Source organism: Chaetodon auriga, chromosome 8, assembly GCF_051107435.1.
Source record: "Chaetodon auriga isolate fChaAug3 chromosome 8, fChaAug3.hap1, whole genome shotgun sequence".
Lineage (NCBI taxonomy): Eukaryota > Metazoa > Chordata > Actinopteri > Chaetodontiformes > Chaetodontidae > Chaetodon > Chaetodon auriga.
This window is the reverse complement of record NC_135081.1, coordinates 799,609-825,193: the sequence shown is the minus strand read 5'-3', so window position 1 is coordinate 825,193 and position 25,585 is coordinate 799,609. Positions and strand designations below refer to the sequence as shown.

Genomic DNA, 25,585 nt, shown 5'->3' with positions numbered 1-25,585 from the left:
TACCAATTGATAGTCATTGGAATGTGGTTTCTTCATTGATTCTTGAAAAATTGGGGTATTGCAGGGGCTCTTGGTCTTTTTTTAAGACTCCAGTTTCCAACGGACCTTCAGTTATGGGTCTGATCCCTTCCATGGCATGCGGCTTGAGTGGATATTGTCTTTGATATGGTCAACTACCCCCTTGTTTTAATTTTATTGTCACTGGCTGATCTGTTTTGACATTACCAATATCTGTCTTGTGTTTTGACCACAGTTCCGAGGGTATTGTGTTCACTAGGGTTTCTTGTTCTGCAGTTAATGGCATTTGAGTTGGTGGTCTCTAATTCACTATGACTTTCTCTGCTACTCCTACATCATACGATTTCATTAATATCCTTATGTACTGTTTGTCTGGAGAAATATGAATGTTTTTGTTTTCAGTGGTTTCCCATTTCTGCACCTGTAGGGCTGCTTTCACCATTAGACCATTCTTGTATTTCTTGTGGGGGCTCCATAGCTGCTGCTGCTGCTGCTCCTCGTGGTCCTAGGTAAATATCATGACCGATGATGGAGTATTGTTTCTTGTTGATCATTTCTTCCCGGCATGTGTTAATAGTCCTCGTGGTCTTGGTACTCATCATACAGTATAGTACAGTGTATTGGAAGTGTCATGCCTTCAGCTTTTCCAAGCAGTGCTGACTCTTGTGGTGTGAGCTGCAGCCAATGTAACAGTGGTTACACACAATCAATGCTTGTGTCACTTTGCTGGACCATCTTGGGTGCACATGATTTTAGCTTTGAGAACTATGGACCTTCCTGCAAGTAGCATGGGGATTGGCTGCTTGAGAGGTTTAATTTGGGTTTTTCCCAGAGAAGCCTATCGTCTTGGCAAATGAATTTGAGAGGGTGAGAGTGGAGCCAGTCCTGCCAATGCATGTGTAGGTTGCACCTGTGTCCACCATGAAAGAATGCTCTTGATTTTGTATTGTAACTGGTACGGTGGGTTCATCTTGAGGTTGTGATGATAATACAGGCAACATGGCTTCCCCTTCTGGCTACTCTAGGCACCCCTGGTTCTAGTTAGCTGCTGGGCCTATCCAAGTTTTTGGTGGCCTGTTTGTCCACATCCCCAACACTCATTGTCTAAGTTTTGATTCAGGTCTGGGGTGTATTGTGAGTGCCTGTATTGTTGAGGACGAGGGCATCCTCCCCTTTGGGGTCTTCCCCTTCTCAGCATCTGTCTTCCTTGTTCTTGCATTGTTTGGTTTTGGTAGGTGCCCCCATTATGGCCTCCTGGAGCACGAACATGCACATGGATAGGTGGTAGTGCTGCTGTTACTGGAGCAACGGGTGGTATTTGCACTGGCCCTTGTTGGGCCTGTGGTTGGGCTGTCGCTGGAGGCACCACCAGAGTTTGGATGACTGTTTTTTCAGGAGATGAAGTTTGGACTTGGACTACTGTTACCAGCAGGGCCTGAGTCTTGGGCTTGTCTTTTTCTTTCTTTCAATTGGACGTCTAATGGCCAAGTTTTTGTTAAATTCTTCTGCCTCTTGTCTTTCCTTCCGGTACCCATCCACATGATGCACAATGTGCTCTGAAAATAACTGCTACTCCATTTTCATCAACTCTATAACACCATCCAGGCATTTCTGGACTTCTGGTGGCATGGCCTTCTTCACCATTAGTTTGAATAGGCTCTCCGTGGTACGATTAGCATTCCAAGTGCTCTATCTGATTGCGTTGGAAGTTATGCAGGAATTTTGACAGGCATTCATCATCCTTCAGGGTTTCTCCTTCCAGTTTAGACGGGTCCATTTTTTCTGGATAATGTTTCCTCAGTTCTTATCATATGTCATCACGATGTCCTCCAAAGCCCACAGTGAGTGCAGACAACCTATTAGCTAGGCCAATCATGCCCATAAATGACCATGGCACATAACAACGAGTCTATGTTGGTCCTTTGGTTATTATAGGGCACACTGATGCTTCAAACTGTTCTTCATCTTCTCTGTCCCTGTAAAGTGCACCATACAGTTGTCCACTCCTGGTCCTGATCTCTTGTCCTGAATCATCTGGGCTCATAGCCTTTCAGTTATATGTATTCTTTTTTCCAGGTCACACACTTGTTCTCTTATCTGGTCCCTTAGCCTTCGTTTTTCACTAGTCAGTGCCTGCCATCCAGCTGCATGCTCGTCCTCTCTGTGCACTGTACCTCATCACTATTATTTTCACTGCAGTCACTCCAGGCTTACATTTTCTGCCTCTCATGGGAACATATTCTAACCTCGCTGATCCTCCATCTTCAGGATGTCTTGTAATGTAGCCTTACTTTACTTTTTCCCACTCAACTCTTCTTGGGACAACAGTGATACTTAGTTGTTGTGCTAGGACGCCCCCGTTTTGTCCTTCTATTCCGTGTCCCTCTGGTATTCTAAGAAATGGGCCCAGTGGGATGGTTGCAACTGCAGTTGGATGTCCACACAGTCAGTTCAGTACCAGAGCCAATGTTTTTGTGGTCCACAGTCCTCACAGAAATTGTTCCCAAGGGATAAAAGGAAGTGCACGAGGCAAATTTCTAAATTTTGTTATCTGGGTGGCACGGTGGCACGGTGGCAACACTGTCGCCTCACAGCAAGAAGGTCCCGGGTTCGATTCTTGCTGCGGGCACCGGAGGTGTGTCCTCCACCATGCCTTCGGTGCCTGCTGCTTGAGGAAAAAGGCCTTTCTGTGTGGAGTTTGCATGTTCTCCCCGTGTTCACCTGGGGTATCCTCCATAAAATATACCCCCACTAAAAACATGCAAGAAGATCACCACCTGAACAATGGTGAGACAAAAGGAACTGGGTCCCCGGGCGCCGGTTGGATGGCAGCCCACCGCTCCTGGTCTGCCGCGGAGGAAGGACGACCAGGATGGGTTAAAGGCGGAAGTCAAATTTCACCAGTGCATGGCGTGTGTGGGCATGATATGGGCATGTATCTGTGTGACAAATAAAGGGGATTGTCCCTCTGATTCTTCTTAAAAAGTCTTAGATATTATTATCCTATACTTATATATGTATGTGCGTGTGCGTGTGTGTGTATATCTATCTATCTATCTATCTATCTATCTATATGCAGAGTGAGGCTGCACCCCTGAAGCACAACATAGAGGCCTACCGCAAGCGCTGTGAAGCCTTTAGGTGGAACACATATGTTGTGGATGGACACGATGCGGAGGAGCTGTGCAAAGCTTTCTGGCAGGCTCAGCAGGTTAAGGGCAAACCCACCTGTATTGTAGCCAAGACATTCAAGGGCAAAGGACTCAAAAATATTGAGGATCTTGATAACTGGAATGGAAAGCTCATCCCCTAGAATAGAGTTGATGGCAGGATGACACTGGTGACCTGGAATGCCAGTAACATTGTGCGATGCCTGTGCGGCCAGGAATCATTAGAGGAATGCTCAGTTTATAACAGGTTAACTTTTCACACTGTGTCTGAAGAAAGAGTTCTCTCTCTCTCTCTCTCTCTCTCTCTCTCTACACACACACACACACACACAGCCAAGATCCTGCGCAGAACCCTCAAGCTCCCAGGCCTCTAGGAGCTTGTTCCCGCGCGCTCTTCTGGACAGAGACCTCAGATGTTCTTCCTGGTATCTGCTGGAGCCATTCTCCCAGCTTGGGGGTTACCGCTCCAAGTGCCCGATCACTACTGGGACCAGTATGAATATGTGTTGTGAATTTATATATATATATATATATAGAGACACACTACACAGAACATCACCTGTCAACCTGTAAATAATTTTGAGGACAGTGTTCCATATTACCCTCTAACGTCTTTGTCATGTAAATGTTTTATGTAAATTTTAGGTCTAATTTGCTGATTTTGACTTATATTTTGACTTGACTACAGTAACCAAAGCTGTAATTTCTTTCCAGACACCCACATTTCAATTTCACTAAGGGGTTATGCACTGATTAAACATGTTTATTCATTAAAGTGTGATGCATATACACATTGTTGGTGTCAATGTTTTGGGAGGAAGCCAGTTTGACTTTAAAGAAGATGCAGTGATCATCAAGGAAATCTAGAATTTTATTTAGAATACTACAGAATAACTTATCTAGAGAACTGCTGATAATGCCACAGTAGTCTGATTTGTCCCCACTCTTAAGGAATGAGAGAGATGAGCCCTTTGCCCCAGAACTGTAATATGATATTGAGCAATTTCAGCACTGCAACCTTCATGTCTGGGGTGTTGCATTTGAGTATTTCAGTTGTAATGCCCTCTGGACAAGCTTTCTTTGTCGCGTGTGCACACACACACACACACACACTCACTCTCTCACTCTCTCTCTCTCTCTCTCACACACACAAACACACACACACACAAAGCAGATTGATATCTTTATTAAATGGGTAAGGACACAAAAACAGACTTGGTAAACTAATTGTCAGATAAAAACTTCATACTGACATGTAATGTGTAAATAAAATACAATGCAGAAATGTTAAAAGATCAGCCTGGTGTTACTCTATATTTTTGTTACTGTCAACAAATCCCACAAAAAGACCAAGACCAACAATGTGTTTGTGTCCTGTGTGTACTGTACAACTGTAACTACTGTTTACCTGGTAAGACACAAAAGGAAAATAATCCTCACCACGATAACTTCCCAGAATTGTAAAACCCTTTTTTTTTATTATAAACAGCTGTGCAGTGTTTTGAAAATAACTTGGCCCCTTGCATTTTTTTAACACAGAGTTGTTTCCTGTATAAACGTCTCGTCATCAATATTTGTAAAAGGTTTTGGACAACAATGAAGCGCCACGGCACAGAGGAATAAGCTTTTATCAGGCTTTGGATAAATAGACAATACGTTCATTAATTACTGATTTTCATGGGATTTGCTTTCAATAACAAAAATACAGAATACCATGAGCCTTAGCATTTAAGAATTGTTGACTGCCAGTTTGGAGATCTTTCAGAACTGGTGAAACCTTTATTCGTCTCTATGCACTGAGAAATCAGTGATCAGTGATCACAGGCTAATCAATTTCTTTTGGGTAAATAGTGAATCAATAATTTCTCAGTTAGTGAGCATTATTGAATGTTGGCTGGAGATGAAGGCTGTGTCAATTCAAAGCAAGGGGGCACCAGAGGGATGTCTGGGTAACAGTAGTTAGTGTTTACCCAGTACTTCAGGAGTTTCAAGGGCATGGTTGCTAGCTTACTCCGAGGGCAGGTCCCCTGTAGGATCATGCTCATCACAGCTCCTCACTGTGCCAACATCCTGCAGGTCAACCAACAACATATCTGTTTGAATGTCCTCCACATCTAACTGCACCAAAGGCTCATCGTTTTCCTCACTGGCCGCTTCATCTACTTGCTCCCATTCTGCGTCTTGGTTGGACAGCTGGTTGTTTGTGCGAGGGGTTTGGTTCATTTGGCTTCTCAAAGATTCATAAGAGCAGGACTCGAGGTCTGGACCTGTTAGAGAAGACAACTGTTATTTCACTGAGTAACTAAAGCTTACTCTCAGTGGACTAGTATTATCTGAAGACCAAATATAATTGAGTTCACCCTGTCACATCTGAGTTTTGAATAGGGAGATAGGTCAGCTACGCATTCATACCCTACCAAGGCATGTTACTAACCTAGCTTCTTCCCCAGAGTCTTTGTGCTTTCTTGTCTCCCAGGTTCCTATGGATACTGATTCCTCTCTCTCTCTCTCTCTCTCTCTCTCTCTAACCAGTCAAGGCAGATGACCGCCCACCCAGAGCTTAGTTCTGCTTGAAGTTTCTGCCTGTTAAAAGGAAGTTTTCCTCGCCATTGTCGCCAAATGCTTGCTCATGGGGGAATTGTTGGTTCTCTGTGGATAAAGAGTATGGTCTATACCAGCTCTATATGCAATGTGTCCTAAGAAAACTTCTCCTGTGATTTGGGGCTATATAAATAAAATTCAGTTGAATTGATAATTGAACTACAGGCCCATTCATTTCCTCGGGGGTGGGGGGTGTAGTGATTTTAATACTATATTGAATGGTTGGTCGCTGATTTTCACTCCTGTCCAGAGAGCATATATGTGATTACTCTCAACCATAATATCTCAGTAATCCCAGTAATAATTGCAGAACCATTTACCTGCTGTTTTTTATTGCACGTTAACTGATCCTCCTGTAGCTTAGATCCCACCTGGAGAGAAGTTTCCTATATTATAAACTGATTAAGTTACTGAGTGGCTGATGTACTAAGCAAAGCAAAGCAAAGCATCTAGAGCTGATAGAGCTAAGATGTTTTTCTGTTCACAAATGGCCAAAAAATGATTGATGCACCTTTAAAAACTTTTCCCCCATACAATATCTTATCTGTGTCTTGAATTGCCTTCAGGTTGTAGAGTAACTGTATTGGGGTTACCTGCAGTCAGTGATGATCCAGTGCTGATGTCATCACCAGTGGAGTTGAGAAAGTCATCCAAAGCCTCCTGGTCTGATATGTTAGTTACTGTCATCTGATCCAGAACACACAAATCAGCTCCTATTGGCTCTACAAACACAAACACAAACATGCACACGCACTTAATCTTTACATACAGTTTAAAATGTCCTTTAAATCAATAATAGTCTTATTGAGTTTTCTTCAGACACTTATAAGCTATAGCAAGCAGATGACAAACATAGCTGCTTCCGTCATTCTGGAACTGTTCCAATACCCATACATCAAGACTTCAATGCACATTTCTACACCACCAGGTTGTGGACGGATGTGACCACATCTGAAAAATAAAAACAAGCAGACACCCATGCTTTGGAGCAGCTCTCAGATCTAAGAGTATCCCACGATTCATCATGGCCTACTGTGCAACACCAGACATGTGGTTGTACTAATGGGCCTACAAGTCAATTTTTCAAATGCTCAGATAATACAGTTATTCCTCCTACCACTGACCACGTCAATATAAATGGGTATGAAATACAAGAATTCCAATGACTTCTAATGAGCTATAATGCTTTTCCTAACTACTGAAACAGCAAGCCATTTTTTCCGACTTTTTCTGTCAATTTCTTGCATTTTTGACCCTTATGAACAAGAACATTAGGTTCTCAATATAAGCTCCTCGTGGTTTCTTGGTTTGATTGATCTGAACAACCATAAATGACACAAAACATAGGCATTTTGAGTGTGTTATAGTACTTCCTACACAGAAAATCACTTAAGGCCCTCCATCTGCAGTTTGCGCCACAACAAAAGAGTGATGCGACGTCATATGCAAAGGACCTATTACCAAACTTGAAGGAACTATTCTTCTTTGTGTCCTAACATTAGACTGACGTGTTTGGTTTTGACATTGGCTGTCATGAGAACATGATGACCTCAAATGTAGTGGCAAACAGTTATTGGGCCAGTTTGACGACAGGGAATACAGTAACTTAACATTACCAAAATGATTTATGGAGTTTCCTAATGAACAGAGCTTTACTAGTTGCTATGCAAGCTAACTGTTGCTAACGGTAGCTGCCGTTAGTTTGTCAGCCCAGTTAGCCATGCAGCTAGTGTTCCTATTAAGCAGTTTGGGAGGGACTTGTTGCTGTACAGTCAGCTAATAGGACTGTTTGCTCCAGGGTGGGGAGGACATAATCCAGCACTACTGGCTACAGTAAATGGCAATAAATATCCATGACAAGTCACTCCCTGGATACTGGAGTGAGATCCAGTAACTACTACATTATACACGCAGAGTTATTGTCGTCTTTTGTAACCTGGCACAGTTATCCTGCCCAGACCACATACAAATACTTTGAACAAGCCTTGGACATAACCACACACGGAGAGGAAAGTCAAAGCTCCTGCTCCACATACGTAGATGGCCAAATGAAACATTCACACATTCTTTCTGCACCCATACTTCAGAAACATTCATAAAAATTCCTTCATGTCCATGACAGGTGTAATGTCAGTCTTATGAACACCACTTCTAAGTATGACCTTTCTTTTTAAGAATAAGATTTCTTATCTGACATTTTCAACATAACAAACTGAGTGACCTCGGCATCAGCATCTCTCTCTGCAACCCTGAACTTCCTGACCAACAGACCCCAGTCTGTTAGGTTAGACAACCACACCTCTGCCACCCTGACCCTGAACAACGGCGTCCCACAGGGCTTTGTGCTGAGCCCTCTCCTCTACTACACTACACTTCACCCATGACTGCGTGCCTGTGCATGGCTCCAACTCTATCATTAAGTTCACAGACAACACCACGGTGATAGGCCTGATAAACAACAATGATGAGTCAGCCTACAGGGATGAGATTCAGCAGCTGGTGATGTGATGTGCTGACAACAACCTGACCCTCAACACCAAGAAGACCAAGGAGCTCATTGTGGACTACAGGAAAACCAAAGGCTGCAGTCACACCCTCATTCACCTCGACAAGGCTGAGGTTGAACGGGTCTCCAGCTTCAAGTTCCTGGGCATCCACATCTCTGAGGACCTCTCCTGGACCCCCAACTCCTCCACCTTGATAAAGAAAGCTCAACAGCGCCTCTACTTCATGAGGAGACTGAGGAAAATTAACCTGGCTCGTCAGATCCTAGTCAACTTCTACTGCTGCACCATTGAGAGCATCCTGACCAAATGCATCTCATTATAGTATGGCAGCTGTCTCCAAGCAGAAAGCCCTGCAAAGGGTGGTGAAAACCACCCAGTACATCACCAGTGCCCAGCTAACTGCCATCAAGGGCCTCCAGCGCAAGCGGTGTCGAAGAAGGGCACGCAGCATCAGCAGTGACAGCTCCCACCCCAACCATGGACTGTTTGCCCCCCTGCCATCTGGTAGGATGTTCAGGAGCCCCCATTCCTTCACCAGCAAGCACAGGAACAGCTTCTTCCCCAGAGGTGTTACCTGCTGATCTCTGTCCACCAGCAGCCCCCCATCTCCAAACCCCACCACCCTCCCATTGACACTGACACACCCTCTACCACCTCATGCCCACCTACAACCCCCTCCGCCCACCCATTGACATTGTCACCCCCTCTTGCACCCACCAACCCTCTTCCAGAGACTACAACAAGATTAACATTACAACTCAGCTCATGTCATACTGTACATACTCCACACTGCACATATCACTTTATATTCTATATTTGTAGAACTTTCCAGCAGTTGAAAACATTGCTGTATGTATGTGTGATGGGTATATTTTGTGTTTACATTTTACATATGTTAATCAAACCAGGTTACAGTAATGTTGATCACTGTCTTATTTCATCTTATTTCAGAGTTTGTCTGATTATAATTTCCTGATCTCCGGACTGTGTGGGTGGAGTATGCGCAGTTCATCAGTAAGCGCATTTGACTAATGTTTTTCATTTCATTTAATTGATTGTCAGGACTGGTACGCCTTGTCGGTAGGTGACTATGAGCTGGCATTGCTAGCGTATCAAACATGAATAATTATGGACTTTCGTTGACTAATTTTGGGTTTTGTTGTGTGTTTGCATTGCAGGTTTACAACCTATCTGACTAACTAAATGGCGAATTAACTGGCTGTTAAACGTCAGTAGGCTGGTGTAGCTGTAGCAGGCAGGCTAACTAGCGTGTGAATTATGTGTGTGTGTATGTGCAATAAACGGAACAAGAGTCGAGTTGTATCCGCTGTACTTGTCCTGATTACCCTTCCAGAAGGGAGTTTATTAAGCTATAGCAAGTAGTTTAGTAAAAGTCTGGACAGTTGTAAACCGTCGTTAGAGCCGTGCCAGGAAATACATGGACCTACATTGCCTAGACAAGATCCTAGAGGGAGTGGAGAAGATACTGAGGTCAGCCCTGGGTCCGGTCCAGTCAAAGTGGGAGGCGCGACGGGACAGAATCTAAGCCAGTGACTTTGATGTTACCCAACCAGTTAGGGGTGGAAGAAAACAAGGCCCTGGGGGTTGGCTACCTCGTGCAAGAGGACAAACTCTTTGTGATGGTCTCCATTAACTTCTCTAAGAGGAAGAAGAAGATGAGAACTGAGATTGACCTCACTGAAGAAGAAGTGGAGGTTAAGACACCAAATCCACTGACTCGTCATGTTCTACTGAGCCAGATTGCTGGGCTGTACAACCCAATCAGTCTAGCAACACAGAACAACAGAAAGGAGTGATCCTTGTGAGAAGAGCCTTCCAGGAAGCTGGCAAGCTTACAAGGGACACCTGGGACAAACCCCTTTCTGACGAGCTCCGAGAGAGGGCAATTGAACTGTTCAAGGAGTACATTCGCCTGTGTAGCACCAAATTTCACAGAAGCCTCACACCCTCTGGCTGGAGGGGTAAGCCCTGGGGAATCACGTTTTCTGACTGAGTCCTATGGCGCTGTACTATACTTGCGATGGGAGACGTTGGATGGTGTGGTCACTCAGCTAGTGGAGTCTACGGCCAAGTTAACTCCGCTCGACCAGAAAGGCGACGCGGTCAAGGCTGAGGTCTGCGGGGCTGTCTTCGCCACACACCTCAAGGGGTATGTGTTGAAGCATGGACGGTTGGACCTGGAGAAGTGGTACCATTTCATTGACAGTCGGACAGTGCTGGGATCCATCCAGAGAGCTATGGATTCCATATATTCTTCGTGAACCGAATTGGAGAGATTCAGAAGGCTGGGTCCGTAGCTGATTGGTGGTGGATCCCAGGGGAAGTCAACAACGCTGATCTGGTCACAAGAGGGTGCTCTCCTGAATGGCTAGATGAAAACTATGTGTGGCAGAAGGGTCCAGAGTTCTTGTTTAGTCCAGTCGAGGACTGGAGAAAGGCCTTTTCAGCAATCCTCCTGTTTTTAAAAGGAGGCTCAAGACTCACCTTTTTAGTTTGGCTTTTAATTGATTTCTTCTACTCTCTTAAGCCAGACCTGTTTTACCCTAGCCTATTGTCTTTTAGCTGTTAAGACCTTTTGTTCTATTCAATTTTAGGATTTTGGTCTTTTATTCTATTGTCTTTTAAGTTTTAAGTCTTTTTATTCTATTGTATTTTAGGTTTCAGGTCTTTTTTATTCCACAGTCTTTTATGTTTTAGCCCCAGTGGTTCCTCATGGGGGGCCTCCACGCTGGGAGGTGTGCCTGGTCTGCCGGGGCGTCGTCCTGGGGACCCCTCGGGCCCGGAGGGCTGGGGGGCTCTACACTGCGTGTGGAGTCCACCCTGGTCCAGCCTGGCACTATGTGTGGAGTCCACCTCGGTCTATCTGGGTCGGGGGTCTCTGTTGCGGCGGTGCTCCCTGTGGCCGTGGGCTGTGATCCCTTGCAGTGTGGATGAGCTCCCCATAGGTGTTTTTTTTTTTTTTCCTCTCATGTTTCCTCTGTGCCCTGCCATGTTATTACACTGACAGTTTCGTTGGGGTGTGTGTGTGTGTGTGTGTGTGTGTGGGTATGAGTGTGTGTGTGTGTGTGTGCATGGTGTGTGGTGGTTTTGTAGGTCTATAGGTGTGTTCTTCTTTCAATTATACTACTGTTTTATGTTTTTATCTTTTGTCAAGCACCTTGTGTTGCATTTTCATGTATGAAAGGTGCTATATAAATAAAGTTTGATTGATTGATTGATTGAATCCTCACCAGAGCTCAAGCCAACAAGTTGTTAAACCCTGACAGTCCTGGTGGTGAAGGTCCAGTCTCCACAAATGGAGTTAGCAGGGCTTCAGAGTCAAATGGGAAGGAATTGACCTCAGTTGAGACCAAGAAAACAGAGATACTGTGGGGGGCCACGCTCATAGATCAAGTGGGTCCAACAAGGTATAGTTCTCTAGCTAAGTTCTGTGGAGTGGTTGGTTACATCCGCAGAGCTGTGAAGAAGTGGTTGGCTCATATAGGGAGAGCCTCTATGCCAGCAAAGTGGGAGGCAGTACTGACAGTGAGAGAACTCGAAACTGCACTCCAAGACCTGTGCCTGGCCGCTCAGAAGGGAGTTACGTTTCCTGTGATGGCACTGAACAGACTCGTTGTCAGCAGGGATGAAGCTTCAGGGCTCCTGCATGCCATGGTAGAGTCCAGGCCATAACACAGGGAAAGACCGGTGTGCCCCTGGTCCCCTACAATGCGTGGATCAGCACCCTTTTCACGCGGCAGGCCCATGAAGCTAACCACGAAGGTGTTGCTGGCACGCTCCTCTGGGCGAGGTCTAAAGCATGGGTAGTGCAGGGACCAAGGATCGCCAGAAACGTCATTGACTCCTGTATGCACTGCTGGAAGACCAAAATGAAGATGTGTAAACAGGTAATGAGTGAACTTCCCCTTGAACAAACTGAACCAGCTGCACCCTTTGAGTTTACGGCACTGGATCTCTTCGGCCCCTACATCGTTAGGGATAGTGTAAGACAAAAGACAAAGGTGAAAGTCTGGGGTGTGGTGTTCAGTTGTATGGCTTCGAGGGCAGTGCACCAGACATCGTGGAAGATCTCTCGACAGAAGGATTCCTGAAGGGAAGCCCTCAGGGGTCACCCAAGAAAGCTCTGGTTGGATCAAGGGACCAACTTCGTGGGCGCCAGGCCGGTGTTACATGAGCTTTATGAGTTTCTAAGTAGCATCGACAATGCACACAGTTCTGTTTAATAAATCTCAATCATTGTGAAATCAGCAACACAGGCACAAGCCTGATTTCCACTCCACAGTCACACAGCCATAAATGGAAAAACAATCTGGACAGTCTAATCACCATTTAGCATATCATTACCACCAGTCTTTATTGCAGCACGTCAATGTGATGAATGGTAAGAAAGAGGCATAATTTCAGCCAATCACACTGGTAAGGTCTTCCAATAGTGCCAGAGTAGCCATCATTAAGCCTGGCCGCACAGGTAGTGTCAATTTATTTATTTACCTGTACCTGTAAACTATCATAGACTCTATACCATATTCCAAATTATTATGCAAATTGGACTTAAGTGTCAGAAACACTTATTTTTTTTGTTTTTCAATTAAACTCATAGATGGTATTGTGTCTCAGGGCTCTTTGGATCATTGAAATAAATCTCAGACACCTGTGATAATTAGTTTGCCAGGTGAGTCCAATCAAAGGAAAACTACCTAAGAAGGACGTTCCACATTATTGAGCAGGCCACAGGCTTTAAGCAATATGGGAAAGAAAAAAGAATCTCTCTGCTGTCGAAGCATCAAATAGTGCAATGCCCTGGACAAGGTATGAAAACAGATATTTCACTAAAACTTAAGCGTGATCATCGTACTGTGAAGAGATTTGTGGCTGATTCAGAGCACAGATGGGTTCGTGCAGATAAAAACATAATGAGGAAGGTGTCTACCAGACAAATTTATCGCATTAGGAGAGCAGCTGCCAAAATGCCATTACAAAGCAGCAAACAGATATCTGAGCCCACTGGTGCCTCTGGAGTCCTGCTAACCTCAAGGTGTTGGATCCTCCAGACATTTGCAGTTGTCCATAAACCTACTATTTGGCCATCACTAAACAATACTCACAAGCAGAAAAAGGTTGGGTGGGCTCAGAAATACATGAAGACTAATTTTCAAAACAGTCTCGTTTACTGATGAGTTCCGTGCAACCCTGGATGGTCCAGATGGCTGGAGGATGGCCACCATGTCCCAATAAGGCTACGACGTCAGCAAGGAGGTGGCGGAGTCATGTTTTGGGCCGGAATCATGGGGAGAGAGCTGGTAGGTCCCTTCAGGGTCCCTGAAGGTGTGAAAATTACCTGGGCAAAGTTCACAAGTTGCAAGATGCAAGAATTGTGAAGGTAATATCAAAGAAGGGGTCCTTTGTTAATATGTAACTTGACCTGTTAAGATGTTTTTGATTTAAATAGCTTTTGATTTCAGTAAATATGACCTCCTAATGCTGCAAATTCAACAAATGACCATTTTTAGTTCTTTACAACCTATAAAATGTTTTGAAACTCTGTTGTACATAATCATTTGGAATAGTGCATTTTGAGTTTTTTATTTTTTAAAAATACTGTTATCATTGGGAGGTTTGTTTAATTAAACTTGAATTATACTCTAATGGTTGATGACTTGAAAATTATACTGACTGTCATTTGCATCAACTATTTAGGAAAACATGAGAAAAATATCATTTTAATAATAATTTGGAACGTGGTGTAATGCTGTGTCTCAATCATCATTAACACTGGGAATGTAATCAATAGTGATTAGATCTGCTTACAGCACTGATATGGACACATACATAACAATAAAATATAAAATGAAAAAGGGGAAATGATGAAATATGGGAAACCACCAAGATGACTACTGCTATGTGGACCTCTGTGTGGACTGTACTGTCTCTAGATAGATTTGACACGATGGCCCCTGTGCCTGACTAGGCAGCAAGCACTGGAAGAGTCATGTTTTTTTTGACTTCTCTAGGGCTTTTAACACCATCTGGAAGGCTCTACTGGATGAGAAGCTGACAGCGATGCAGATTGATGCCTCCCTTTTGTCCTGGATTATGGACTGCCTGACTAGCAGACCACAGTATGTGCACCTGCAACACTGCATGTCAGACAGAGTGGTCAGCAACTGAGAGTCCACACAGGGCACAGTTCGGTCTCCCTCTTCATCATCTACACCACAGACTTCAACTACCATTCTGAGTCCTGCCATCTTCAGAAATTCTTTGATGACTCTGTTATAGTTGGATGTATCAGCAAAGGCAAGGAGGATGAGCATAGGGCTGTGGTTGGAAACTCTGTCACATGGTGTTTAGAACAGGGTGCCAACTATGGCTCCCCTTGGCTCCCCTTAATGAGACATGAGCTCCTCTGAAAGATGATTTGTGAAATTTTGGGGGGGTCCCTAAAATATTGACAATATGCTATTTTTGCCATGCAGTTCTATCTTTCTGTATTGTCATTGATAATGTGTTTAATTAGGCTATTATTGATGTAAGATTCATACATGAGGTTATTCACTCTAATAAAGATAAGGGCGTGCATGCTATTCTTGCAATCACCATCGAAGCGTGGCGCCGCTGTTTGACCTAATTGTGTCTTATTGGTGCCAATCAACTAGAATCACTGCAGAGTAAGTTACGCTGTGCCCTGCTTTTGTTGGCTGTATTGTATTAACCTGTGATGTTTGGTTTTCATATTGTGGAGGTTTGATGTGGTTATTAACTGATTTTTATATATCAGAGGCAGAATCACAGTAAGTCCTCTCCTTGAGGCATGCACAACAGGAGCAGGAGCTGGACTCACTGGAGGCAGTGTCAGAGAGGAGAATGTCAAGTACCTTTCTGGACGATGTTTCCCACCCACTCCACGACTTGCTGGACAAGCAGAGGGGTTCACTCAGTGCGAGACTCATCCCCCGAGATGCACCACAGAATGCCACAGGAAGTTAATTCCTGCCTGTGGTCAACAAATTTACTGGACTTACTTATTTCACCCATAAGTAACAGTATTAACTCATAATTCAAACAATCTCATCAAGATGTGTGATAATTCCACTGGGCTGTGCAATAATACAATGGTGCAAAGCTATGGTGTGTATGTATATTATATATATTACAAATTCTTCGTAATTTTACATTGAGAAAAAATTCTTAAATTGTTGCACTATTTGCCAGCGTAGACTGTCATAGACTGGTGAATCCCTTCCCATCTTAACTTCAAAAAGACACAGCCTCTATGGGATGCACTTTTATACCAATCATGTTGCTAACCTGTTGCCACTTTTCTGAATGTACTATATGTAAATTTCTTATATCTGTAATCATTAAATCTACTCGGTTAACTTCTTCATCTACAACTCTTATTGATAATATATTTGTCATCTCTCTTAGTAATATGCAGAAGTCTGGTGTCCTTTACTGTGATGCATCTGATAATTTCCAACATTTCATTTCACTCCAACCGACAAAGTTAAGCACCACAAAATAGAGGAGCAGAAGACGAGGCAAGTGTTCAACAAAAGAAACACTGACCGATTTGGGGAGCTGACTGGTGATGTTGCATAGCATAATCTATACACTCTGATGATGAACTAGGGTATCGGTCATTTGTACCTTCTTTTAACTCTGTATTAAACATGATTTCCCCTGGTTAGTGTGCATATAAAAAAGTCAGTACATTCAGAAAATCCTGGTTTACTCCAGGTGTCCACAAGCAACTCAATCATTAGCTGCTGTCGTTCGCCAGGCCCCTGTGGCCACTGTGGACTGACCAAGTGTAGCTTCCACTCACTGTCCCTCGGTAGCTTCCGAGCACCCGGAAAACAAGGAATGCTGGGTGACTGTTCGAAGGAACCATAGCCCAGAGCCAAAATACAGTAAGCTTATCAGGTTGGTAAACAGAAGAGGAGATATACATAAAATTTAACACCACTATTGCAATGATAGGAGATGATAAGAGAATTAAATATGGACACTTCAACATCATATCTCTGACATCTAAAGCTGCATTTGTAAATGATTTAATCAGATAATTCAATCATTGATTTATTTAGTCTTACTGAAATCTGTCATGTCATGAAGAGGAAGTTGGTCTAAAAGAAGCTACTCCCCTCAGTGATATTAATGTTCATAGTCTTCGAGGCACCGCCTAAGGAGGTTGAGTTGTAGCCATTTTTGGCTCAAGTTTTACTTTCAATTGGCTCTTCTTTAGTAGATATAATAAACCTGTCTTTATCAACAGGCTATGTACCACAGTCCTTTAAAGTAGCTGTAATCAAACCTGTTCTGAAAAAGCCTACTCTTCAACTGTGGTTTTAAGCCAACTATAGACCAATATCTAAGCTCCCCTTTCTCTCTAAAATTCTTGAGAAAGCAGTCACCAATCAGTTGTCTGACTTTCTGTATCTCTGTAGTAGTCTTGTTAGATTTTAGCTGTAGACAACCACTCAATCACTCAATCAAGACTCACCTGCCGCCACAGTACATAAGTCCCAGCTCTCCACTCAGTATTTGTCAAATTGTCTGTTCATCTTTGCGGTAATGACAGATTGTAGTGTAGTGCTACCGACAAGAAATTGAGCTGCTGAGTTTTTGAATGAAGTATATAGTAGCATTTACTTGCTGCTGTATATTTTTGATGATTGGTGCATGTTTGAAAATGACAAAATTATTGACACAAATGAAGTGAATGATGAGATGGATGAAAGGAAGTTTGCCAAGCTTACAGCCAAGGTTTTGGCTTTCAAAATTGAAACTCTTCAAAAGGAACGCCAATCAGAAATTAGAAAAATTAAAGGGCTCACAAAGTAAATTAAAGAGCTAATGAAAAAGAATGAAAATCCAAAGAATGTGTAATTCAAACTGGAAAGGATCATTCATCTTTATGAAAATGCAAAGTCATGACATGATTCAGTCATTGTATTGCTTCCCAGAGAAGAACAGGTGACCCAGAGTGACTGGTTCAAAAACATAACAAAAGCTAACAGATTTCATGGCTGATGTGAAACAATGGCTTTTTGAAATTGGAATGCCCTTTCAGCACACATGCCATGTTACTGCTGATTTCACAATTGCTGCAAACAAGGACATCCCTCTCATTTCACCTGAGGATGCACCTGTGTAGCTAAATGAGATAGTGCCACACACTGATGCTCAATATGAGATTCCCTTTTCCCGAACATGTACTCAAGCAGCATTTGACATACAGGATGAAATTCGGCAAAGTGACAGTGTGTCAAATGTTGGAAGCAAAAGGAGCAAACAACGTTGGTCTGGCTCAAGCTCCAGAACTTCCAGTATTTCATCTGCACATACTGTATAAAAGCTGAGGCTGAAATGGCTGCGCTCATGGCACAACAAAAACTGCTTAAGGATAAACACACTCCGAAAGAGCAGGAGGAGCAGCTAAGGAGGAAAAGGAGCAACTGGAGTTGGAAGCAAACATTTCTGCTGCTAAGGCCAAGATGAAGGTGCTAGAAGCTGCTTCAAAGGGATCCAGTGTTCGAAGCAATTCATCTAAGAGGTCTGATGGCATGGAATCGCATTTTGAGCAAGAACAACAGGAAAAGAAAACACTTCATGGTAAACCAAATTCTTTTGTGCCACAATTGTAAAACATGCATACATGTGGACAAATCCTTCCAACACACGGTGTTACCTATCTGCACACACCAATAGTAACAACCTCAGACAGAATGGAAACAGCTACTTCGGCACCCCAGCCAAGTATCAGAAATCCATGTGACTTCTCCATGTACATTGCCTGCTTCAAGTAAGTGCGAACAAACCAATATGCTCTCAGTTATGGAAAAGCAAATTAAATTATTAATCCAGCAGCAATGCCTCTCCTCTATGCCTAAGAAGGAGATTCCAGTGTTTGATGGTGACATGCTTCAGTACCAAATATTCATTAAATTATTGGAACACAATATTGAAAGCAAGAACAACAAAAGACTGTCTCTATTACCTTGAGCAACACACTATTGGACAGCCAAGGGAACTTGTGAGAAGTTGCCTACACATGGTGGATTCAAGAAGGCTAAATCTTTACTACTGGAGCATTTTAGCAATGAACATAAAATTGCTACAGCCTACACTGAGAAAGCTCTTTCATGGTCATTAATAAAGCCAGGTGACACAAAGGCTTTATAGGCATACACTCTCTTTCTAAGAGGATGCTGCAACGCCATAGAAGATGTTCACCACATGAACATGCTTGACATGCCTTCGAATTTGCTTGCCATCATGAGGAAGATGCCAAAGAGGAAGCACAAAAAAAGAAAGAAGTAAAAGACAATGCTATAGTTTCTGTCCAGACAAGTGGTCTCAGTAGGGCTGGTGAAGATAACTGCAAAATCTCAATAGTGTACAAGTTAAGGCCAGGAAGGGAAACACAACAGTGCACACTTACACGTCACACTTTCCTCAGCCCAAGTAGCACTGCTTCATTTTGCACAGTCAGGCTAATGAATAAGCTAAACCTCCAAGGAGGAAGGTCAAACATTTTACTGAGAACCATTGGACAAAAAAAAAGGTTGTTCAAACCAGCGTTGTTGCAGGCCTAGAGGTTGCTGGACTGGACAGTCGCAATTTTTGTGATCTCCCAGGAATATACACTTAAAGGAAACAGTCCACATAGAAGTGACATTGATCAGTGGCCTCATCTGTGAAACATTTGTCTGCCTGAAATTGACTGTAATGTAGAGTTACTTATTGGCTCAGATGTACCAAAGGCTCTGGAACCACTGGAGGTAAGCCAGAGTTTGGGGGATGGACCTTACACAGTTGGAACCATGCTTGATTGGACAGTCAATGGACCATTCTGGACCAGTTTGTTCTTCAACCTCAGGAAGAGTGGCCTCAAACTCCTGATTGAGAGACATTTCAAAAAGGATTCTGAAGACAGGAGGATCACTGTGACTGCTGCTCAGACATCTGAAGAAGTGGATACAATAACCACTTCATTGAGCACTTCTCATTCTAGACTCATTTAAGAAGGGCAGTAGCATGGATGCTCACACTTAAAAAGGTGCTTCTGTATTGCATCAGAAAAAGGAAACAAACAAGAAACGTTCTCATTCAGCTTCACCAAGACAATATCCATCAGAGAAATCTGTCACAGAAGGAGACAGGAAAACATGAGGCTCAGGGAAATATTGGTCTCACAGTGTAACAACTGGCAAATAGTAAGATCGAAATAATGTGCTTTTATCAGAAAATCTTCCAATTAAATCTCAAGTTTGACAAGGAGAGTGAATGTGACAAGGACCAGCCACACTCACAAACATAACCCTGTTCTGGATAACAATGTATTGAGAGTTGGTGGACAATTCAGCAGGACAGCAGTGCCAGAACACATGAAACATCCTGTCATACTAGCCAAAGACTCTCACATTTCAGACCTAAGTCTTCATGACATATTCATGAAGAGGTGGGCCATGGTGGTTATCCAGACTGTGCCAAAAATATTGGATTCCTGGTGCTACCACATCAATTAGAAGAATTATTTCAAAAAGCGTTGACATAAAAACACTGCTCCTGGACAACAGCAGATGGCAGATTTGCTTCTGGACAGAGTCTCTCCTGATGAACATCTGTTCACATATGTTAGAGTTGATTATTTTGAAACCTTTGGTGTGAAGCCTGGAAGCAGTGTTGGGAAGTGTTATGGTGTTTACATGTTTAGCTGAGCCATTCACATCCAAGTTGTAGCCTCTCTGGCTGATACAGACTCTTTCATAAATGCCCTTCAATGTTTTACAACATCCAAGTTGTAGCCTCTCTGGCTGATACAGACTCTTTCATAAATGCCCTTCAATGTTTTTTTTTTTTTTATAGTTCTCCTCCTTGAACCGCCACCTTATCGTGGTGGAGGAGTTTGAGTACCCGAATGATCCTAGAGGCTATGTTGTCCGGGGCTTAATGCCCCTGGTAGGGTCTCCCAAGGCAAACAGGTTCTAGGTGACGGGTCAGACTAAGAGCGGTTCAAAAAGCCCTTATGGATAGTACAAAAACAAGGATGTTCACGTCGCCCGGATTGGCGTCACCGGGGCCCCACCCTGGAGCCAGGCCTGGGGTTGGGGCTCGCAGGCGAGCGCCTGGTGGCCGGGTCTTTGCCCACGGGACCCGGCCGGGCTCAGCCCGAAGGAGCGACGTGGGCCCGCCTTCCCGTAGGCCCACCACCCGCAGGAAGGACCAGAAGGGGCCAGTGCTTTGTGTTTTGGGTGGCAGTCGTGGGCGGGGGCCCCGACGACCCAAACCCTGGACAACGACTCTGGCTATGGGGACATGGAATGTCACCTCGCTGGGGGGGAAGGAGCCGGAGCTAGTGCAGGAGGTTGAGCGGTACCGACTAGAGATAGTCGGACTCACCTCCACGCACAGTTCGGGCTCTGGAACCCAACTCCTTGAGAGAGGCTGGACTCTCTTCTACTCTGGAGTTGCCCGCGGTGAGAGGCGGCGAGCTGGTGTGGGCTTGCTTATAGCCCCCCAGCTCAGCCGTCATGTGTTGGAGTTCTCCCCGCTGAGCGAGAGGGTCGCTTCCCTGCGCCTTCGGGTCGGGGATAGGTCTCTCACTGTTGTTTCGGCCTATGGGCCAAACGGCAGTGCAGAGTACCCGGCCTTCTTGGAGTCCTTGGGAGGGGTACTGGAAAGTGCTCCAACCGGGGACTCCATCGTTCTGCTGGGGGACTTCAATGCCCACGTGGGTAGCGACAGTGATACCTGGAGGGGCGTGATTGGGAGGAACGGCCTCCCCGATCTGAACCCGAGTGGTGTTCTGTTGTTAGACTTCTGTGCTAGTCATAGTTTGTCAATAACGAACACCATGTTCAAGCATAAGGGTGTCCATCAGTGCACGTGGCACCAGGACACCCTAGGTCGGAGGTCAATGATCGACTTTGTAGTCGTATCATCTGACCTTCGGCGGTATGTCTTGGACACTCGGGTGAAGAGAGGGGCTGAGCTGTCAACTGATCACCACCTGGTGGTGAGTTGGATCCGCTGGCAGGGGAGGAAGCGGGACAGACTTGGCAGACCCAAACGTACTGTGAGGGTCTGTTGGGAACGTCTGGCGGAACCCGCTGTCAGGGAGGTCTTCAACTCCCACCTCCGGGAGAGCTTCGACCAGATTCCGAGGGAGGTTGGAGACATCGAGTCTGAATGGACCATGTTCTCCACTTCCATTGTTGATGCAGCCGTCCATAGCTGTGGCTGTAAAGTCGCCGGTGCCTGTCGTGGCGGCAATCCCCGAACCCGGTGGTGGACACCGGAAGTAAGGGATGCCGTCAAGCTGAAGAAGGAGTCCTATCGGGCTTGGTTGGCTCATAGGACTCCTGAGGCAGCTGACGGGTACCGGCAGGCTAAGCGGGCAGCAGCTCGGGTGGTTGTAGAAGCAAAAACTCGGGTGTGGGAGGAGTTCGGGGAGGCCATGGAGGAGGACTACCGGTCGGCCTCGAAGAAATTCTGGCAAACCGTTCGGCGCCTCAGGAGGGGGAAGCAGTTCTCCATTAATACTGTATACAGTGGAGGTGGGGAGCTGCTGACCTCGACTGGGGATATTGTCGGGCGGTGGAAGGAATACTTCGAGGATCTCCTCAATCCCACTGTCATGTCTTCTGTAGAGGAAGCAGAGACTGGGGACTTGGAGGTCGATTCGTCCATCACCCGGGCTGAAGTCACTGAGGTAGTCTGCAAGCTCTGGGGGTGGACGAGATCCGCCCTGAGTACCTCAAGTCACTGGATGTTGCAGGGCTGTCCTGGTTGACACGCCTCTGCAACATCGCATGGCAGTCGGGGACGGTGCCTTTGGACTGGCAAACCGGGGTGGTGGTCCCTCTGTTTAAAAAGGGGGACCGGAGGGTGTGTTCCAACTATCGGGGGATCACACTCCTCAGCCTCCCTGGGAAAGTCTATTCCAGGGTACTGGAGAGGAGAATCCGGCCGATAGTCCAACCTCGGATTAAGGAGGAACAATGCGGTTTTCGTCCTGGCCGTGGAACACTGGACCAGCTCTATACCCTCCACAGGGTGCTTGAGGGTTCATGGGAGTTTGCCCAACCAGTCCACATGTGTTTTGTGGACTTGGAGAAGGCATTCGACCGTGTCCCTCGCGTCATTCTGTGGGAGGTGCTCCGGGAGTATGGGGTTGCAGGCCCTCTGCTGAGGGCTGTGCAGTCCCTGTACAACCGGAGCAGGAGCTTGGTCCGCATTGCCGGCACTAAGTCGGACCTGTTCCCGGTGCATGTTGGACTCCGCCAGGGCTGCCCTTTGTCACCGGTTCTGTTCATTATTTTTATGGACAGAATTTCTAGGCGCAGCCAGGGACCGGAGGGGGTTCGGTTCGGGAGCCGGCAGATTTCGTCTCTGCGTTTTGCGGATGATGTTGTCTTGTTGGCTCCATCGAGCCAGGACCTTCAGCGTGCACTGGGACGGTTCGCAGCCGAGTGTGAAGCAGCTGGGATGAGAGTCAGCACCTCCAAGTCCGAGGCCATGGTTCTCGACCGGAAAAAGGTGGCTTGCTCCCTCCGGGTTGGGGGAGAGATCCTGCCTCAAGTGGAGGAGTTTAAGTATCTTGAGATCTTGTTCACGAGTGAGGGAAGAATGGAGCGTGAGATTGACAGGCGGATCGGTGCAGCGGCAGCAGTAATGCGGTCGCTGTATCGGTCCGTCGTGGTGAAGAAGGAGCTGAGCCGAAAGGCGAAGCTCTCGATTTACCGGTCAATCTACGTTCCTACCCTCACCTATGGTCATGAACTTTGGGTCATGACCGAAAGAACGAGGTCCCGGATACGAGCGGCTGAAATGAGTTTCCTCCGCAGGGTGGCGGGGCACTCCCTTAGAGATAGGGTGAGGAGCTCTGTCACCCGGGAGGAGCTCAGAGTAGAGTCGCTGCTCCTCCACATCGAGAGGAGTCAGCTGAGGTGGCTCGGGCATCTGTACCGGATGCCCCCTGGACGCCTCCCTAGGGAGGTGTTCCAGGCATGCCCCACCGGGAGGAGGCCCCGGGGAAGACCCAGGACACGCTGGAGTGACTATGTCGCTCGGCTGGCCTGGGAACACCTCGGGGTCCCCCCGGAGGAGCTGGAGGAAGTGTCCGGGGAGAGGGAAGTTTGGGCGTCCCACCTCAGGCTGCTGCCCCCGCGACCCGGCCCCGGATAAGCGGGTGGGAATGGATGGATGGAATGGATGGATGTTTTATAGTTAGACGTAGCCAAGTAAAAGAGCTACGAGCTGATAATGGCACCAATTTTGAGGGAGCTCAGCGTGAGGTGAAGGAGGCAATTGACAACTGGAATCAAACTCAAATTCACAATACACTCCTCCAGAAAGGAATCAACTGGACCTCCTACCCCCCTGCTGGCTCACATCATGGAGTTGTATGGGAAAGGTTAATTAGATCTGTACGAAAGGTTCTCAATTCAGCCTTTACCATGCAAAATATTGATGAGGAGGGTCTCCACATAGTTTAATGTTAAGGTGAAGCAGTCCTCAACAGTCTTCCGATCACCAAGGTTTCTACAGATCCAAATGACCTAGAAGCACTTACCCCGAACCACCTACTGCTTCTGAAGACAAAGCCATCTTTGCCACCAGGACAGTTTCAAAAGGAGGACATATATGGCTCAGGAGGTAGAGCAGTCGTCCACCTATCGGAAGGTCCTTGACTGCCTCAGCGGCCTACATGTCAAAGTATCCTTGGGCAAGATACTAGAGATCATATTTCTCCAATATTAGCCATTCTGCACTAGCTTCCTGTAAAATATAGAATAGAATTTACAATCCTCCTCCTTACTTTCAAGGCCATAAATGGCCAGGCACCATCTTAAAGAGCTCATAGTATCTTGTTACCCCACTAGAACACTGCGTTCCCAGAATGCAGGCTTACTTGTGGTTCCTAAAGCCAGAGCATTTAACTATCAAGCTCCTCTCCTGTGGAACCATCTTCCATTCTTTGTCTGGGAGGCAGACACTGTCTCTACATTTAAGAGTAGGCTTAAAACTTTCCTTTTTGATAAGTCTTACAGTTAGGCCTGGCTCAGGCTTGCGCTGCTACTGGAGGCAGAGGAACTTTGAGAAGTCCAATCTGACTGACGGTTTTGTTTTGACCTTGCCTTCCACACACATTCAACACGACACAGATTTCACTGATTCAGAGTGATGGTTAAGATCACTCAAGACTACGTGCTAGTAATTGTTTATAGCTTTGAACTGCATCCTTGTTTTTCTTTTTTGTTAAATAAATTGTTTATCACACGTCCAAACTGAAGCAAGGATTGTTACGAACACGTCACAGTACTGGAGCCTACAACTCACCCACACAGTGAATTTCATCATTAGTAGTCACTATATGCTGAAGCAGCTGCTTTGTTTCCCCAATGTAGGTCTGTGCATTCCTTACTGTTTTGCACAGCATATACTTCACTGCTCTGCTTATGCATGGGTTTTTTGTCTTTAGAGTGAACAAGCTTCTGCCTCAGAGTGCTACTGGTACATGCCACAACGCAGGAGAGCCAACACCTCAGGTCAAGAATCAGCAGTCTACCTACACATTAAGGACAAGGGACACTCATTTGAGAATGATAATGTATTTCGACCAGAGAAGACTGATGGTTTGAAAGAGGAGTGAAACAAGCCATCCATGTCAATTAGGAGGTCAACTATGACACTCATCAGCCACTTACAATGGAGTCCTGAGATCCCTCACTAGGAATCTTAACAGTCGTCCACATCAGAACCCACCCACCTGACCATACAGACACTTACAGAGACCATCTGTCTGGGCTGCTGGTATTCATGGGTTCAGATCAGATTGGGGTCCACGGGGTCACATTGACTAAACCCAGGTGTATAATTGCTGCGGAGAAAAGGGGCACTGGAAAGCAGAATGTTCATTCATTAGAGCAAAGCCCAGATGTGAGAATGGTGGTGCACATGTTAAGTGGGCCGCTCTTGCTGCTCCAGTGGAGTCACTTTCAGGTCCTGCCTTGTCCTGTGCGCAACTGGAGGTTAAATCAGACGGTGATGTGAAAGTGCCCGTGAAAATTCTGAGGGAAAATTCAAGATGGAATTCATGTTTCTGGGCTCTGTGTTGCCCTTTTCCAAAGAGAGCTGGCACCAGGAAGTTTTGCCTCTTCCCTTGCATTGAATGGTAACTGATTGTGACTTAGTTAGCAGAGAAGCTGCGATGGCAGTGTTCCCAGCTTTAGCTGTTGAGGGTATAGTGGTCATTTT

The 25,585-nt window shown here is 45.5% G+C and overlaps 1 protein-coding gene across 1 annotated transcript in view; it reads right to left on the bottom strand.

The window, feature by feature from the left end:
- Nucleotides 1–4,358: 4,358 nt before the first annotated feature.
- Nucleotides 4,359–25,585, bottom strand: part of LOC143324530 (dysbindin-A-like) — a 52,160-nt gene continuing 30,933 nt past the window's right edge. The window contains exons 8-9 of the mRNA XM_076737099.1: nucleotides 6,383–6,511; nucleotides 4,359–5,455 (exon numbers count right to left, since the gene is read on the bottom strand). Of these exons, the coding sequence (XP_076593214.1) occupies nucleotides 5,196–5,455; nucleotides 6,383–6,511 (389 nt within the window). The 3' untranslated portion in view covers nucleotides 4,359–5,195. The remainder of the gene's footprint in view (nucleotides 5,456–6,382; nucleotides 6,512–25,585) is intronic.